Here is an 18,501-nt window from a genome sequence, read left to right as displayed (position 1 = left end):
TGCGCGGATTGGAGAGGGCAGCGATGGGGCGGAGCCCGGGCGCCGGTTGGCCCGCGCTCCGAGCCGGGCGTGGCGATTGGGCACGGTTGCTGTCAGCCGCGCAGGTGGGGTGGGGCTTCAGGAGCGGAGAGCGCGCGGGTGCGGGCGGTGGGCGAGCGCTGAGGCGGCGTCATGTCCTCCGAGGTGGCCGCGCGTCGCGACGCCAAGAAGCTGGTGCGCTCCCCCAGTGGCCTGCGCATGGTGCCCGAGCACCGCGCCTTCGGCAGCCCCTTCGGCCTGGAGGAGCCGCAGTGGGTGCCGGACAAGGAGGTAGGTCGCGGCCGCCCGCCAGCTCCCCGCCCCCGTCCGCGTCCCGGGCCCGCCCCACCTCCCTCCCCAGCCCCGCGCGCCCTGCGCTCCCTGCGCCCCGGGCCCCCGACCCGCCGCGTGTGGACCCTGCTGTCCTCCCGGGTCCCCCTCGCCCACCCCCTTCCGCGCCCCTCGGTAGCCCCCGGCTCTGCCGCTCGCGCGCCCCCTCCCCGGGGCTCTCTGCCTCGTTCCCTTTCTCGGGGCGTCCAGGCCCCCATCTCCCCCAGTGCTCAGAAACAGGCCCTCCGCTCTAAGTTCCGGAGCCCCGCGCGCGGGCCTCCCCTCCTGACGTGACCCGGGCTGCGCCCCCCGCGAGGTCGTCTGCGAATCCTCAGCATCCCCTGGTCGAGCTGCTGGCTGGATCCGCTGAGATAGAGCTGGGCCCCTGCCCGGCGGAGGACGGAGGAGCCCGTGTTTATTTATAATCCAGCGTTCTCCGGAGGGGCCCTCGAGTGTGCGGACGGCGGTGGCGGGTGGTGTTTCAGTGGGAGTCTCCAGATGGAGAATGAGGAGGCGCCCTGCCTGGGAGCTGCACCTGCTCCTGAGAGGCGGGAGCAGCTGCGGCCGAGAGGTGAGGGCTGGGGAGGTGATGAGCGCCCTGTTGTCGGGGCGGGTGCGGCACCTTCTCGAGGCCTTCTTGTGCCGGGCCAGGGAGCTGGACTCGATCCCGTAGCCAGTAATTCTCAGCCGCGCAAAGCCGGCGGAACTGCGTGCGTTCCTGTAAATCGGCCTAAGAGACGTCCAAGAGCCCTGAATTCTCAAAATGCTCGGAGTTACAACCCCCCTCCCGCACTCTGATAAACTACTTTTCCGCCCTCCCCTGAGAGTCCCTGTAACAGGCAGCAGGTTTTGAGGAGAGGAATGAAGTCAGGAGTATTGAGTGCAGTGGGCGGTGACGCGCTGGAAACTGGGTGGGGGCCGGGGCCTGGGGGGCAGGGCGGCTGGGAGGAGGGCACAGCCCTGGCCCTGTCCTGTCCTGTCCTTTAGACGCCCAGCCCTGGTGCTCTGATCCCAGTCACTGAGTTGAGCGTGAAAGAGACAGGGCAGGTGGGCACACAGAGAGGGTGGCAGTTGCCCAGCCACTCGGGGAGGTGGTTACTGAGATGGTCACTGAACCGGGCCACGTCCTCTGCCTGGCTGCCCTGTTCGTGCTTTCTTGTCTGCATTTTTCCTCTTGGTTCTTGTACTCTTTGTGCTAACAATGTCCCTTTCCTCATGTCACCCCCTTGATTAGTGCTGTTAAAAGATAAAGAAAACAAAGGTAATGTCAGGCCTCTCATTCTCATAACTGAATAGTGTCCAGAGTTCATTTGACTGACCCGGCGGGGAGCCCGGCAGATGTCGTCATGGTCAGGGAGTCAGCACGAACTGATGTGGAAGACGGCAGGTGAATGAAAGGCAGAGAGACTCGAATTGGCCACGTCCACAGTTAGGGAGGAGAGCCCACGGACCTCAGTGGACAGATGGACAGACTGTGTCCATAGCTGCCTCCGGTCACTGAGCATCACCTGAGGGGTGTGCTAGAGCCTAGGGCAGTGTGTCTCAGTGTTTTCCCACTATTGCTCTCTTGCAGCTTCTTTAGATATATTTTTTGTGTGTGTGTGAGGAGATCAGCCCTGAGCTATAACATCTGCCAATCCTCCTCTTTTTTTGCTGAGGAAGACTGGCCCTGGGCTAACATCCGTGCCCATCTTCCTCCACTTTATATGGGACGCCGCCACAGCATGGCTTGCCAAGCGGTGCGTCGGTGCGCGCTCGGGGTCCGAACCGGCGAACCCCGGGCCACCGCAGCGGAGCGCGCGCACTTAATCACTTGCGCCACCGGGCCGGCCCCAAGATATTTTTATTGTAGTTGATCCCCCCATGAAATTTTAGTGGCACGGATATGCTGCATATCTGTTTGGGGACTGTTTGGACGTACAAGAACTCTTGGTCTGGACAATGCACAGTTCCCCTTGCTGCACACAGCACTGTTGTCACAGGTCCAGCTGCTTTGTAAGAACCACTGTGTCCCTTCTGCCTTCCCTCTCTCAGCCCTTGTGGTATTTCCTGAAATAATTGTTTCATTTGTTTCCTGCATAAGTTATCTTTTTTCCTGGGCCTTGAGTGGAATTGAGCCGTGAGGTACATCTGGAGCTTTCCTCGGCTCTCCTGAGAACTCTTGCGAAATTCTAATTGTGTTGAAATGCTTGTGTCAGTGTGGCACCCCTTCCTTTAACAGAAGTTTCCTTCTGATGTTGGAAGGCTGGTGGGGTGCCCCTCCAGAAATACACCCCCCCCTTTGTTAGAACTATGAATAACCGTGATCTTAGCAGCCATGGAAGGCCCCAGAAGCCCGGTGAGCTTGGAGTAGGGGAGGAGACTTCCGAGTGAGGGTGGACTTCTCCTCTGATTTGAGGAAGTATATTTTGAAATGTACTGTGCATGGTCCTAGAGTCCAGAAACTACCAAAGAGCGTCTTCTGGAGGAAGAGAGACTTGGAACAGGGCAGTTTGGGCTGGGAGATTCGGAATAGTCGGCCTCGGTTGCGAAAGCTCGCGGGGCAGGGTGTGGCGGCGCCTACTGTCCTACTGGCCTGGCGCTTGGCGGTGCCGGACTGGTCCCTCGTAGCCTCACTCTGCCTGTTCGGTGCTCCTGGGACGCCGAGATCATTGGGTACCGGGAGGTGACTCTCGCATGGAGATAACCACTTGTGAGAAATGGGTTTATCTGGGGTGGTTTGGAATGGGTGGGGAGGGATCAGGTAGAACATGGCAGGGGGGTGACATATTGTCCTCAGCTTCCGCCCATATCCCCACTTCTCGGCTATCCTCAGATTGGTGTCATTGTCTTATCTCATTGGAGTGTAGACACTCCTCCATTTCTCATTCGGGTTGTGTCTTCAGTCTGAGATCAGCCCGTTCCACATCTGTTGAGTACTTTCCAGGTGCATGACCCTGTGCCAGGTTATTAGCTTGGGCCCATGGGGACATCCTTTAAAGAGGTTGGAAAATTTGGGGGTATGTGTGCATGTGTCTGTACCTCTGAGCTTCTCAGAGGGGTTCCTGCCCCAGAAATAACAGAGACTCGCTTCTCTGGTGTAAACACCAGGAGGATGACACAGTCTGTGCCTTCCCAGGAGCTTGTGGGGCAGGGGAGGTGGCGGCGGGAGCTGTGGATGGAGGCGGGAGCTGTGGGAGCATGGAGGAAGCCTGGGAATGATCTCAGGGGTCTGTGTGACTCTGCCATCAAAGTATCCAATGGCAAAGAAGAGTGAGCTTGGGGTGGGCTGTCTGGGCATGCAGCAGTAAGGACTTGTCACAAGCAGTCTGAAATACTGGGTTTTATTCTTAAAACCCATGCAGTTATGCACCCCTCCCCCCTTTCTTCCCATTCTCGTTGGGTATGACCATTGATGATGACAGCTCTGTGCTGTCATTTTGACGCTTGGATACTCTGTAGATGCAGAACCAGGGAGGAGAGAGCACAAGTGTGTCAGATGAAAAACAAATCTAGACTTAGGTGAGGAGAGCTTTTATTCACAGGGTCATTGCAAGACGGGGAAAGGGACAGCTGCCGGAGGGAGGAAGCTCCAACCATGAGACCTGCACTGGTTTCCAAGGTCAGGCAGAAAAGGGCTTTCTTAATGGGAGGAGTGACCCAGGCTAGAAGAAAATGAAGGGGGGGTGGTGAGCAGCTGGCGGTGTGGAGGTCCAGGTGCAGGGGGAAGTACAGGTGGAGGTGCAGGTGCAGGTACAGGTGGAGGTGCAGATGGAGGTGGAGGTACGGGTGGAGGTGGAGGTGCAGGCATAGGTGGAGGTGGAGGTGGAGGTGTAGCTATAGGTGGAGGTGCAGGTATAGGTGGAGGTGCAGGTACAGGTGCAGGTGGAGGTATAGGTGGTGTGACCTGACAGCAGCTCAGGGGATACATCACTCCAGGTCAGCCTGTGTCAGGCTGAGAGTGGGTCGTAGCTCAGGGTCCTGAAGGAAGGACAGAAGCTAAACTCAAGTTTGATCAAGTCAGGTTAGTGGGGATTTTGTTCCAGTTGATGAGTGGGGACAAACAGGTCAGCCAGTCAAGGAATAGGGTGAACTCTGGGAATTTGGGGTCCGAATCCGGCCTTGTCATGGTGAACAGGGGCATCTGTGAGCCTTATGCGGGTCACATGGGAAGGGGGTTCTTTGCAGCACACTTTCCCAGAACACTCAAGGGCGGGGTTCCCGGGTGCTCTCCAGGTCACAGGGGAGTTCACTGCATGGATGCCTTCAGGAGCGCACTGCCTGACGCGAGAGAGTGGCCCCTCTGGCTGGTGAGGAGCTGTCTGCTGCTGGGAGAAACAGCACTGTGAAACACAGCCATGAAGGAGTCCTGGGCGCTGAGGAACGCTGGGCCTGGCATTGCCCTCCTGGATGTGATGCTTGTCTCTGGTGTCTGCACCTTCCCTCCTCTGAGCTGTCCGACAGCTGAGCACACTGTAGAAAACTGACGGTGATGCAAACGAGCCTTGTCCTCTGGAGGTGCAGGAGGGCTCCCCCTGCCCCTCTTGCTCATTCCCCCTCACACAGCACGCACCTGTGACAGCAGCCTGTGGCATCTGTTATCAAATCCATCTCCTTATCCCTCGTGGCCTCTGTGTCTGCTCTTTGGATTCTCCTTCCAGCTGGGTTTTTACATGTTATTGGTTCCCTCACTAATTAATGAGTTAAATCTGACATGGTTCATTTTCTATTTCTAGGAGTTATGCTTCTACCCTTTGAAAAGGATTATCTTTCAACAAAGATATACCAATACATTTATTTTTTAAAATTTATTTTTATGATTGATTGATTTTTGAGGAACCTAAGAAACGGTCTGGGGTGAGAGCCTGGTGCCAGCCAGCCAGGCGGCCTTTCTCTCAGCAGCCCCAGAGGACAGTGTGGGAGAGTGTGACTCTCCCAGTCACTCCAGCCTCAGGATAGGTGTGTGTCCTAAAACTTTGCTCTTTTTGTAGTAACCTTTTTTATTTTTTAACATTCCCTTAAACTTTCCAAACTCGGTATTTTCTGACTCCTTTAACTTTGAGGGGGAGACGCTCTGTCAGTTATCTTTTGGGGACGGGGGCTGGTTCTGAGCACCTTTAGTGGGGCTCCTTGTGCTTGAGTCAGGGCAGTGGGTTGGCAGAGACCTCAAGTCTCCAAACAGCTCTGTGCCCCGGGCCTCTGCCCTAGCTGTGGAACGGGGGTGGATCCCCTACTTCCCCAGGGCCCTCTGCTCGGGAGTCTTTGCTCCAGGCCCAGTTCGCCCAAGGCCCTTTCTGGTTTCTTCTTTGATTTCTCGTAGCCTCCTCACTTATCTCTCTGGAAGCTGAGTTTACAGCATCTGCCTCAACCTTGTCTACACTGTCCCCTGTCTGCAGGGGTGGGAGGCTCAGCTGTTGGTTTACTGGACCAGCAAGGAGTCGACAGGAGCCTGGGCTCTGACTCGAGAGCCTGCAGCCGGGGAGTGTGCTTGGAGTTGGGAATTTTACTAGGAGCCAGCCTGCCGCCTGCCCAGCTCACCTCCTCTCGTGGCCGCCCAGGGGACCCTTGGAGGCTGCTCCTTACCACCAGCTTCCTCCTGTCTGCCGGCAGGAGCACCGTGGAGGTGGGCACAGGGGGCCCAAGAGCCCGGGCTAGAGGCTCTTCTGTTTATGCTGCTTCATGTGGACAGACACTCCCGGAGGATGCTGCTGGTCCTGCTGCCCAACCCCGGGGGCGGCGTCTGTTTTCTGCCGAGCAGACCGGCCAGGGGATCCGGCAGCAGATGGGTCTGCGTGGGCGTATCTGTCATGCCTGGGGCCCTCACTCGCCTCCGCACCACCCCTTTGGGTGAGTCTGCTCTTGAAGGTTTTCTCTGGTGATGGTGCCTGTTTGAATGTCAGCCCCAGCCCACTCCAGCTGTGACACAGTGACACACAGAGGCCTGGGTGTGACACAGCCTGAGAGGCTGGCATCTCAGACACCTTTTGCTGCATATGGTAGAAGGGTTGATCACACCTGGTTTCTGGGCCTCGGGTCATTCTCTCTCTCCCCAAACAGCAGTTTCCTGGAGCATCAGAAAGCCGCCCGGTCAATCCAGGTCTCGTGGGTCCCAGGCTGGGCCTCATGCCTGTGCTTGTCTTTCCTTTTGGGGTGGCTGGTTTGTCAGAGCCAGTGTTAGTTCTTCACCGACACCTTTACTCTCAGATGTTCACCCAATGCTTTATTTCCTTATTTAATTCTCTCTTCATATTAAATTGCTCTGTTGATAATTTTAAAAGTTTTTTTTCTCTTATATAATCAACAGGAAATTACCTTGTTGAAAAATCTGTCAATTTTGTGAATAACCTCATTGGTTATTTAAAATAATAAAAAACTTCTAGATCACTTATTTTTTATTATTTCTGTGTGTGTGAGAGGAAGATTAGCAGAGTTAACATCCAGTGCCAATCCTCCTCTTTTTGCCGAGGAAGATTGGCCCTGAGCTAACATCCGTGCCCATCTTCCTCTACTTTATATGGGACACCGCCACACAGCATGGCTTGACAAGCGGTGCGTGGGTCCGCGCCTGGGATCCGAACCTGTGAACCCCGAGCTGCCGAAGTGGAGGGCACGAACTTAACTGCTATGTCACCAGGCTGGCCCCCACTTACATTTTTAAGGGAGCAAATTTTATTTTATTTTATTTTATTTATTTTTTTTTTTAAAGATTTTTATTTATTTATTTTTCCCCCAAAGCCCCAGTACATAGTTGTCTGTCATAGCTGCACATCCTTCTAGTTGCTGTATGTGGGATGTGGCCTCAGCATGGCTGGAGGAGTGGTGCCTCGGTGCGCACCCAGGATCCGAACCCCGGCCGCCGGCAGCGGAGAGCACGCACTTAACCGCTAAGCCACGGGGCCGGCCCATAAGGGAGCAAATTTTAAATTCTAGATGTGGTCTTATGTTTAGAAATTGGTCTTTCAACTTGCACAGCACATGGCCTCCCGGTCCATGTGTGAGGCCCTTTGTCTGTGCTGCCCGTCAGGAGGCTGAGAGCAGTGCCCTGCCCGAGGGAGCGCAGGATGCAGTGCCTTGGGGAGGCTCAGCAAGCAGCTACTCTCTAGAACATGGTCATAATGGGGGCTTTCCCATCTGCTCAGCCTCACTAGTTGAACCCACTGTGGAGGCTTTCTTCAGTGGATTCTGTGGCCGGTGGATGTCTGGGGTAACGGAATAGCGTGGCACATGGACGCCGGGACCCTACCATTGTCCAGAAGCCCTAGTGCGAAATACACAGAATGTTCCAGAACTGACAGAAGCGAGAGGCAGTGGCAGGGGCTGGGCTTCTGGAAGGAGCAGCAGTGCAGTGAGCAGCCAGCATATGCCCAAAGCCGGTGGAGAGTCTGTAGATGGTTCTGGAAGGCCAGGATGGCCAGTGTCCAAGTCCAGAAAGCAGCTTAAGAGCAAGGAGGAAACAAGAAAATGTTAGTCACAGGATCTCAAAAAGCTTAGATACCACACCCAGCGCAGGGGCCACAGCCACATGGAGCTCGGTGGGGCTGTGGGCGCCCTTTCCACTGTACGGTAACATCTGAAAAGGCTTAGGCTCAACACCTCTCCTTCCACGATGAAGGGCACACTGTGGCTGTGGATCCCAGGCTCCTTCCAGAAGCATCTGCAGGGTCCCGAAACCATTGGACTCTGCTTTGGACCACCTAAGAATAGTGGGCACATGGCACCTCATGTGAATTTCCGCAGAGCTACTTGCTTGCCTGACTCGTTGAGCCCATGCGCCCCACTCTGGCGCTGGGTCCATGGCCCACAGACTGCTGCCTTTGAGGAGGCTGAGGCCCAGAGGAGGGGTCGGGCTTCCCAGAGGAGAGAGTGCAGAGCAGGGGAGAATTCAAGCCCCTGTGCATTGGTGGAACGGGGAACAAGAGCCTGCGGGGAGGTATGGTTGGGGGGCCAGTGCCCCTGCTGGACCCGCGGGACGAGTGTGTTTCTGGCTGCCCAGAGGGAAGACGGTCAGTGAGGACAAAGGGAAGGACAGTGGTGGGTAGCCCCTGTTGGCCAGGACTGACTGATGAACCTGCCCTGGTTCCCTCGGGGTCATGTGGTCAGGTCTGTCTGTCTGTGAACCAGGTCTTGATCATAAACCCTCTTCACTGCCTGGGCGGGCGGGCGGTTTCACTGTCACACTGTCGGTGGGCTGAAGTGACATATGTGTCCAGGAGCAGCTTTCCCACCAGGGGACACTGAGCCTTGTCAGCACAGGGACCGCTCGCCTGTGCTTGGTGGTGAGATCTGAAACAACTCTTGCTTTTGTGTTAGAGAAGAGGCCTGAGCTCTTTGATTTGGTTTGGTTGGTGATATTGTGGCTGTTTCAAGTCCCTGTCCTCGGCGTCTGGAGCAGGGCCACCTTGCAGGCTTGGCCTGTTCCTTGAGTACTTGGGTGAGGGAGACCCCGCTGCCATCTGCTCAATCCCCGGGTCTCGTGGGAGTCGGACTTCCTGGCCTTCCCAGATTCCGGCCACCCTGGTCTCTCTGCACTTGCAGGGTGTGTGGCTGTGGGACTCCCATTGCTGAGCAAATCCAGCCACCTGAGCCCCGGGTCGTGGGTCTCAGCCTTCTCCCTCTAGTTCCTGACTGAGGGGCATTTCCAGGCCTGGCGGCTGACCGCATGGAACCCCTATCACCCCCACGGCCTGCTTCAGCTTCTTCCAAACAGTCCCTCCCGGGCCTGGCTGAGGGTGTGCACTCAAAGACTCAGAGTAAACAAGCAGAATACACTGTGTCTCACGTGGACGGGCCTTTGCCAGTTGGGACTCCCCCCACAACTTGGCAGACTCCCTGCACCTCCTTCATTTAGAGGGTCGGTGAGCGCATGTGCTTTCCTGGTTAGGTTCCTTCCTGCTGTGGACTCACACAGTCATTTCATGGCGCTGGGCCTTGGTTCCGGCAACAGGACTAGGGAGCTCCTGAAGTGAGCTGACCTAAGCGTGGTGATGCGGGCTCGAACCACTGCCCTCTGGCCCGAGCGCACTCCGACGACGTCTTTGAGGTGCCATCTGAGTCTGCTCCCCACCCCAGCAGGACCTTGGCCACTGGGCACAGTCTCGGCCCCTGTCTGTGACCTCGGCATCTCCTGCAGGCCTCGGAGCAGCACCCACCGCACAGCACAGCCTGGGGCTGGGGGTCTGCTGAGCCCGGTGGGCTCCTGAGCCAGGCGCTGAGCTCTGCGTCCTGCCCACTGTGGGCCACCTGGCGCGTGGGGAGGCCATGGGAGCCGAGCTGGTCAGGAGGGGAGGTCGGCTTTCCCATCGCCTCTGAGCCCTGCCTCAGTCATTTAGGCAGGAACAGAGCTGGGTTCTGAGACTTTGTCTCCTCCCCTCCTAGTGCCCAAGATGTATGCAGTGTGATGCCAAGTTTGACTTCCTCACCAGAAAGGTGAGCTGAGGCCATGGGTGGGAGGGGCGAGTGGAAGACTGACTGGGGGGCGGGGGGGACCCGCGGAACATCCAGTCCCTTCCTGGGAGGGGCCAGCTCTCTGGGAGGGTCTAGAGAGTGCGGGCCCTGTCTGTTCCTGTGAGCCACCTGTTGAAGAATCGGTAAGACAGTGCCTCCCGCTGCCCATACAGACAGGTCTTGTCCTCAGGGGGTGTCCTGCTCTGACAACGTGCGTGGCTCTCAGTGGCACAGAGGTGGGGTGTCCTGGTCCACGTCAGCGGGACGCGGGGTCAGGTAGCTGAGAGAGAGTGGAGCAGCAGCAGAGCAGCCTGCTGTGCACAGGGACCCTCGTGGCGCGCTCGTCCTTTTAATGGCGAGGTTCAGCATCTGGGGCCGTGTCCGTGGATGCGCTTGTGGCGCTGGCCCAGCGTGTCCCTCCTCAGGCGCATTTAGTAAGCGGTCCCCACTGGGAGCACTTGTCCTCTGGCTCCTGCTCACTGCCTGCCCCCTGCCGTCTCCAGCACCACTGTCGCCGGTGCGGCAGGTGCTTCTGTGACAAGTGCTGCAGCCAGAAGGTGCCGCTGAGGCGCATGTGCTTTGTGGACCCCGTGCGGCAGTGCGCCGAGTGTGCCCTGGTGTCCCACAAGGAGGCGGAGTTCTACGACAAGCAGCTCAAAGTGCTCCTGAGCGGTAAGCAGCTGTGTCCTGCCTGAGACACCCTGTCCTTGATGTTGGTGTTGATGCGCTGGGCTGCAAGAGCGGTGGCCACTTTTCTGTGACATGTCACCGCGCCCTCCCTCTCTTCTGGACTCCTTTAGAAGCAGGTACAGAGCCAGCTCTTCTCTGCAGAGATGGAAACGTCACCTAAAATGTCGGTCTGACTTCACTGGGCTTGGGACCAGTAGTTGGGATGTCTTTTGGGTGGGGGTGCCTTGGGCCCGGGCAGGGTGCAGTGCTTACACAGAGCGCTGTGATGCGGCCCCCAGAGGACAGGGCCAGCAGCAGGCAGAATCTTCCACCCCACCATCTTGGGGCATGTGTGGCACAGGGGGAGGAGCTCTCCAGGGACTAAGGGCCTGCCCCCCAGGAGCTTCTGAGAACTGAGCACCCCTCCTCCCCAGGGCCTGCTGTGGTCCTTGCTCCTCCCACCTTTCCCGCAAGCCTGACCCTGCAGTCTCCTCCTGGCAGGAGGGCGAGAGTTGTGCCTCTCGGGCCAGGCGGGTGTTATGTGCCTTCTCTCTATCATCCTGGTCCTGTCCTGGGCGCTCCTCGAGTGTGTGGGTGGAGGGGTGAGTGCTCTTTGATCGGCCCCTTGGGGTGGATTCTGCTGCACCTTTCTGTGCAGGATGTCAAGTCACTAGGGCTTTCAAGGTAAGCGGAAGTCTCTCTCACAGCGCCTTTTGTCGTGCCTTTTCCACCCTCACTCCACCTTGGCCTTGCTGCCTCACTGCGGGACCCGTGCGGCAGAGCTCTTGCTTGTTTTCATTTCATGCTCTGTGCGTGTGCATCTCCCCGGGCAGCTGGCCTGGCCTGGCCGGGGAAGATCGAGGGGGGAAAGGAACTGTGTTCTCAGGTTTGTTTTTTTATCCCAAGGAGCCACCTTCCTCGTAACTTTTGGAAACCCAGAGAAATCAGAAACGATGGTTTGTCGTCTTTCCAACAACCAGAGGTGAGAGGCAGATGCTGCTTGGCACTGACAGCTTTGTCATATTGAGTCCTGGAGGAACGTAGTTTGGACGCCCTTTTTTCTGACAGATACTTGATTCTGGATGGAGACAGCCGCTACGAGATTGAAATCGCACACATTTCAACTGTGCAGATTCTCACGGAAGGCTTTCCTCCTGGAGGTAAACGCAGCGTGCCCTTTACTAAGCAGGAGATTTGGTGCCAGCGTGGGTGACTTTTGGGATAATGCGGCAGCAGTGAGCACAGGGTCTGTTGAGTCATCCTGCTCAGGCTGTTGGCAGTCTCTGAGATGCCTGCCTGTCCTCCTCTGTGGGCTTGTCCTGCGTAAGTGGCTTTAGGAACTCAGCAGGTGAATGGGGGCTTAACAGGTAAAATGACGAAGGAAGGTTTGCCTCAACATGTTGTATAAATGCCCTTCTGTGCCATTTTATTCATGCTTGGACTCAGACCTGCTGCTGCCAGACGCAGTCAGCATCACCCAGATTCCCAGAGGGGCCTGAAGTGGGGGCCAGTTGGGAACCAGCACTCAGCCTTCCTGGCAGGTGTCTGTGGAAACAAAATTCTTTTACATTTCCTTATGAGCTACCAGAGCAGTTAGCCCAGTCTGTGTTTTTCCAAGTAAACTTCTGCGCTTCAGCAGCTGTCTTTCCACTGAAGCGGAGTTTGTGTCCGTATTGTATGAAGTGTGCTGAACCCATGTGACGTAACCCGTCTTGCTTTCTCTTTCCTGACTGGCTCTTGATTTTCTTCTCTCCTGTCTGCCTACCTTCTTGACGTAGAAAAAGACATTCACACTTACGCCAGCCTCCTGGGGAGCCAGCCCGGCTCAGAAGGTCAGCCACACGCTCCTCAGCACTCTCCCCACCATGCTGTGGGCCCCGCGCCTCCCCTTGACGTCCTGCTTCTGTCTGTGGGGGTGATCCATGCCAAGGTTCTCTGTGAAACACACGTGCACTTCTTTTGGCCGACTTAAAAGAGGGCTGGGTCCAAGATGTGCGTACATAAAGCATAAATGAAAATATCCCAGCAGAAGAGATGTATTTATTCTGCTCAGTTCTTCTATCCCAAGGGGGGAAGCGTCACCCAGTATTTCGTAACTTCTTGTATCTTCCGGCCCTGAGCAGACTGAGTCTGGAGGGCATCGGGGAGTGTGGAGCGGGCAGTGGCCCTTCTCCCAACAGATTCCTGCCCCTTCACAGCCCGGCTCCCTGTGCTCTTCTGGGAGCCTCTCCGCGCTTCTGACTGAGCCCTCTGAATGATGAGGTCAGAGGGCCAGGGCAGTGTTTCGCCACCTCTGTTCCCTGAGCACAGGGGTGTGCACGGTGACAAGCTGGTTGCCTCTGGCAGGCTGAGAGTTGCAGATGCCCTGGTACCAAGGGCAGGGTCTGGACAAGCTGGAGGTCAGCCTGGGTGCCCATCTGCCTGCCCCCTCCTGGGGAGTCTGAGGCTCAGGAATGTGCCTTGCCGCAGCCCCTCCCAAGGCCAGGGAGAAGGCTGCCACTCCAGCTGGCCTGGTGAAGCCTCTGGTTGCAGGCACGCCTTCCTTGGCAGTTCCCTGGGGCTTCTGGCAGCGTACACTCCCTCGTGGCGGTGTTGGGGATGCAGTGAGCACTGCTCTGCCAAGTTTTCTGGAACCTCTAAAACCCCAGGTCCGTCTTCGCATGGGCTTGGGGGCATTGGAACAGTTCCTCGAGCTGAAGGCAGCCAGAGGAGCCTACCCGCCAGCCTGCGACCTTACAGCAGGGCGCACATTTTTTCTGTCGAGGGCCAGGCAGTAACTCTATTGAGCTTTGCCCGCCACGTGGACTCCTGCATACCGTGAAAGCGGCCGGCGGCGGTACGGAAACACGGCCGTGGCTGTGGGCCAATAAACTTGACGTACAAAAGCAGATGTTGGGCAGAGCCGTAGTTAGCCTGCTCCAGAGCACTGGTGGGGACCTGCAAGGACTGACACGCAGAGTGGCTTGTGAAAAGTTAGTTTGGATAGCCTTCCTGGCCTTAGGTGGTACAGCACTCGACAGTCGTGTTGCCCACTCACAGTTGGTGAGGTCTCTCCCAAGCAGAGCACGCCCCCCCATCTGCAGTTGTGGCGCTCACTCCGCTGGCTTGTGGGAGAGTCAGGCCCTCAGTTTTAACTCAGAGATCTTGTGTCTGATTGAGGGAATCTTCCATGAGGTGGATTACTGCTCAAGATGGAGTTTTCTGGAAAACGGAAGTCACGAAGTAGAAAAGCTGTAGGTGAAGTTCACTGTGAGGCTTAGTCTCCACCTGACTTTTGTGACTGTGAAGAGCCGTCTAATCCTTGAGCGCTTGGTCCTGTCAGGTGTTGGAATCAAGTCGTCATCAATGGAGCAGCTGGTCACGGTCCAAAGATGGGCATTGTCCTAGGAGGCTGACTCCCCTCCACGGCATCTTTGCCGGAGCTCATGTCCCAGGGTGGGGTGTCGGCTCCTTAGGTCGGTGACCCAGGATGTGGCACTTCTCTGGTGCTAGGCCTTGCTTGCATCCTCTGTCCCCTCAGCTTTGACGCTGGTTCTTAGTAGTGGGGTGGCTTTGACCGCCTGGCCTCTGTACTGGTGCAGGCCCTGCTTCCACCAGCCCTGGCTACAGATGGGTGTGACCAGTGCTTGGATGCAGCCAGCCTTGTTGGGGTTTCCTGATGACAGGAGTGTCTCTCTCACTTGGCCCTGAGGGATGTGGTGCAATTTGTCTGTCCCAGGCCATGGAGGGCACCAGGCTGGGTGACTCAGTCCCTTTCCTATCCTGTGAACTTGGGGTTATCTACCAGAAGGCCTGAGGAGCTTGCGTTCACTGGGTGCCTCCCAAGCACAGGCCTCTGCCACCAGGCTTCTCCTAGACCAGCATGAGGGTTGGGAAGGAGGCACCCTGGCCACCACCACTTCAGGGCCGGTGGCATCCTGGGTGCTCAGGGTCCCCTTTGGGCCTTCTTACCTTGTTTCCCTCCTCCAGGAGGCAACGCACGGGCCACAGGCATGTCCCTGCAGTACACAGCACCAGGGGTGGAGGCTGTGACCCAGCTGAAGCTGACAGCTGGGGAGGACGCCAATGCCAGCAGGAGGCAGTCAACAGCATGGCTGGCGGCCATGCACAAGGTACTGTGGGCAGGGACCTGGGAGGCTGGGCCCTTCTGCTTAGGGCACAGCCCCTCCTTCCCAGGGGAAGATCTGCCTCCTGCCCAGCTCGGGGTCCCCACACCAGCTCCAGCCAGTACAGGACCAATCATCCTCCGTGTTTATTTCTGGTCACCTCATAGGCTGTCAAGCTCCTCTACGAATCTCGGGACCAGTAACTCCACGTGGGATGGAGAGTCAGCATAGAAGAGCCGAGCCTGCTCTCTGTGTACGCACAGACAACTAATCCTACAAGTACTGGGAAATGCAATTCAAGTATCTGGAGAAACAGAAGTGTTCGCTTACCTAGTGCAATATTTACACAGTTTATTAATGCTCTAAACAGCTTCACGCTTTAGAATTTGTGTATTGTTGATACTTAATTGGGGGTGGGAGAGATACACTACTGCTAAACTATTTTTAGCATAATATATGCCATGTTTTTATGAGTGCCCACGTTTACTAGAAGGTTCTGGCCCCTCAATGTCTCATTAATTCTTTCACAGAAATGATTTGAGCAGTGGTAACTCGGGCCGGATTTGTACTGGAGCCTGCCCGGTTTCTAATACACCAGTGTACAGTCTGCCTGAGCCCATTTCACAGGCTGTCCATTTACCATGTCACTAATTTTGGGCTATGAACAAACCTTTGATACGTCACTAAGGGGAAGGAGCCAGCTTTGTGTTTGTTTTGTACTTTTCACTTACCATTTCACTTTATTAAAATAATTGTACAACAATTTGTATATAAAGTTTATGATTAAAACCTATTTTGAAAATATGGACCAGGCCTTGCCTCACTGTGTCCAGATACCCTGAGCTTTCCCCTACGACTCTGGCTCCAGAACACAAGACGCGCAGCCGCAGTGGGAGACAGCGTTTATTGTGCACAGTGACACGTGGCAGCGGTGTCGGGACACAGCAATTGCTTCCAGCAGCAGAGGCTGCCCCACAAGGGTGTTCACTTTCATCACCACACTGTGTACAAGCAATGCTTAAATTAGGTGATCAACTACAGCAACAGAGCTATACACATATTTATACATAAATTATACACAAGACTCGTGCATGGAAAATAAAGGCTAAGGGCCTGGATTTTAATGAGAAAACAACATTTCCAATGTCTGTCATTCTGGTAGTTTTAAATGGTCTAGTCAAAAAATACTTCTGGTATATAAAAGCCTGTGTGTACAGTTCAGACTTCAGGGAAGTGCCTTACTTGCTTTCAGTCTGGACCTGGGGCAAAGGTTATTGCATCACAGCTGGCCGGACTGGGGAGGCTGGGCCCCTGGCCCTTCTGCCCCACAGCTGCCCCTCCTGACGCGCAGGCTTCCCCATGTCCACCCCACCCCCGCTGACCACCCTCAGCCTCCTGGCCCGTGGGCTGCAGGGTCTGCCTGCACTCAGAGCACAGCACGTCCACGTTGTGAGGGGTAAGAACCACACCTGGGCAGCAAGAGGCCACAGAAAAGGCAGTGCTGTGTTGAGGCTCCTGACAGCATCACCTGGTCTCAAGGGCCCTTGTGCCCAGGGCATGGAAGTCCAGCTCAGCGCCATCAGCCTGTAGGTGACCTAGACCAACATCCGGAACAGGAAGTGGAGCACCCACGCCAGGACACACACACCAGGCACCACCACTGGGTAGGAGTTTCCATACAGGGGCTCCTTTGGTCACAAGGGGAAGAAACGCGTGTGGTGAGGGTGAGAGGATGGTGGGTGTCTGTGATGCCCAGTAACAGGAGGGTGGGGCTGTAGCGGGGGGCGCACCTCATGGCAGCTGTAAGTTTTCACTATTGGGGGGTGGGATGACATCAAGAACGAGGAACGGCCTTGGGGCCAAGTCAGTCAGGGCATTTGTCTTCATTGGCAACCAACTAGGGGTATCATAGGGCTTCTTATTGGCAACAGGGGCAGTTGTTTAGAAAGCTGGGTATTTATTTAGATTTATAGTAATTGGCAAAATTCAGTCTTCTCAGAGGTGAAAGTACCTCTCCCAGTTATGGGCAAACTGGAGAAAGGGCCTCACCTAGAAACTGCAGCAATTTCACATTTTGGACACTGTCTGCTAAAGTGAGCACCATTAAAACCATTTCTGGCTTCAGCTTTCCTGGGGAAACAGCAGAACGATCTCTCCAGTGGCTCCTCGTCGCTGGCGAGCCTGTGCGGTGGGTGCTCCAGTGGGCAGTTCAGGCGAGCGTTCGCTGTCGGGGTTTGATCCGGGGATACAGCTGGGAAGAGATGGAAACGAGTTAGGACATACTGAGCAGGAATCGGGGTCCAGGTACCAGGCTTCCCTGGGCCTCTGTGGCTCCCCACTTCCTGCTCCTCCCAGATAGCCCACGGCTAGCTCCTCCTCCGGGCAGAAGCTGGACTGTCACCCTCCTACTGAGACCCTCCCTACTCCCTTTAAAAGTTGCGCCCCCAACCCAGGATACCCTATCCCTCTGTATCTCTCAGCACAGAGTACCAACTCAGCACTGTAAGCCCCCCGTTCACTGTGGGGTTCCCCTTGGTGCCTGGCAGGTGCCTGGTGTTCAGGGATTGCTTGCGGAATGCAAGTAGCATCTGCCAGCCCCACCGAGGCACGCAGAGGAGAGCAGAGGCAGCTGCTCTGCCAAAGGACTGATGCAATTATAAATACAATACGGGTAGCAACCTGCAGGCTCCTCACCTTATCCAGGTTAAAGAACTTTCTGAGCTGAAGAAAATTCTGGTTGGGGTGAGGCTGGCTGCTCGCTGTAGTTCCCCGTGAACAGGGCATACTGTGAGCAGTCCTTGTCCAGGCCTCCCCACGGGCCTCCTCAAGAGCAGGCGCCCCCACTGCTCCCACATGTGATTGTGAGCCCGGGGGCTCTCCAAGGCTCTGCCAGAGCTTTGTGCCAACTCCGCAAGCCTGCCTGTTTACAGAGGGGGCGCTGAGGCTTGGAGAAAGGCCGTCTCCTGCCCATGGTCACCCAGCAGGATCTGATCCATGCTATGCCCGGTGTTGGCTGACAGCAGGTAGAAAAGGACAGCTGATTTCCCAGGACATAAGCTTGGGAGTGAAGTTGTAGCAGTCAAGTCAGACCCCGGGAGAGGGCTCAGAGTGCTTACCCCCAGCAGGTTTTTGGGCACGTAGCCCTCCTGGTCCCCGAGGCGAGCCCACCACCACTCAGTCTCGCTTTCGTCCTTGCGCCTTAGTATGGTGATGGCATCGCCCTCGTGGAAGGACAGCTCGTCACTGTTCTGGGCCTCATAGGCCCACAGAGCATACACCACTCCTTTGTTCATTACGCCCAACTTCTCCTGCACCCCTGGACAAGAGAACAAAGGGTCAGGGTCCCACACAGAACGGGCTGGAGAGAGCCCCGTTCCAGGACCAGAACAGACATGCTGCTGTTCTCAGGCAGCCCAGTGGATGTCCATGGTTGAAAGGTCAGAAGCCAGGGCCACGCTGCCTGATGCCTCCCCAGGCCCAGCTGCTGCCCTTTGCTTAATGTCAACAGTCCTTTCGATGTCCCAGCAAGAGAGTACTGCTACTCAAGTTTTAAGTCCAGGAGCAAAGATGTGTTGTTCCAAAAGGCATGTCTAAAAGTGAAACTTACAACTCACATCTAGAACAAACTTTCAAAAGTCGACGACTAAAGCAGCTGCCTGACTGCTCTTGCACGGCAGAAAGTACTTACAAATGGCAGTGAAGGAGCTGCACACAACCGAACCACAACAAGCAATCTCATACCCAGAAGTCACCTTCGGGATCCCAAGAAAAGCCAGAAGTGCTGACGGCCCGGTACCTCCCTCCTCCCACACAGGTGTCTGTGACTGCAGCCTCCCCAGCGCCACCACAGACCTACAAGGGCTTGCTGCCACCTCCGCACTGGGAGCTGGGGCCTGGAGGGGGTGCCTGTCTTTGTTCATCACTTCATCCCCAGGGTCTAACGTAGGGCTGGGCC

The 18,501-nt window shown here is 56.2% G+C and overlaps 2 protein-coding genes across 7 annotated transcripts in view; one reads left to right on the top strand and one right to left on the bottom strand.

Annotated features, from left to right (window-relative positions):
• Positions 1-134: 134 nt before the first annotated feature.
• Positions 135-15,354, top strand: ZFYVE21 (zinc finger FYVE-type containing 21). 3 transcript variants are annotated; one of them, XM_004434300.3, is made up of 8 exons: positions 135-309; positions 9,703-9,753; positions 10,275-10,443; positions 11,347-11,422; positions 11,509-11,600; positions 12,219-12,272; positions 14,410-14,552; positions 14,714-15,354. In XM_004434300.3, exons 1-8 carry the CDS (start codon positions 172-174, stop codon positions 14,747-14,749), a joined length of 759 nt encoding a protein of 252 aa, XP_004434357.1. In that variant the 5' UTR covers positions 135-171; the 3' UTR covers positions 14,750-15,354. The 3 variants fall into 3 exon arrangements, with proteins under 3 accessions (XP_004434357.1, XP_087304000.1, XP_004434358.1); XM_004434301.3 differs by lacking the exon at positions 12,219-12,272 and having other exon boundaries at positions 139-309; XM_087447874.1 differs by lacking the exons at positions 11,509-11,600; positions 12,219-12,272 and having other exon boundaries at positions 137-309.
• Positions 15,355-15,638: 284 nt separating this feature from the next.
• The window catches only part of PPP1R13B (protein phosphatase 1 regulatory subunit 13B), an 88,226-nt gene continuing 85,363 nt past the window's right edge, over positions 15,639-18,501 (bottom strand). For all 4 annotated transcript variants that reach the window (XM_087447852.1, XM_087447854.1, XM_087447853.1 and 1 more), the window contains 2 exons: positions 17,663-17,862; positions 15,639-16,797 (listed from right to left, as the gene is read on the bottom strand). In XM_087447852.1, coding sequence (XP_087303978.1) covers positions 16,756-16,797; positions 17,663-17,862 — 242 coding nt within the window. In that variant the 3' untranslated portion in view covers positions 15,639-16,755. The remainder of the gene's footprint in view (positions 16,798-17,662; positions 17,863-18,501) is intronic.

Source organism: Ceratotherium simum, chromosome 24 (genome assembly GCF_057802395.1).
Source record: "Ceratotherium simum simum isolate JZ-2026a chromosome 24, ASM5780239v1, whole genome shotgun sequence".
In the NCBI taxonomy this organism is placed as follows: domain Eukaryota; kingdom Metazoa; phylum Chordata; class Mammalia; order Perissodactyla; family Rhinocerotidae; genus Ceratotherium; species Ceratotherium simum.
This window is presented reverse-complemented; position numbering and strand designations above follow the sequence as displayed.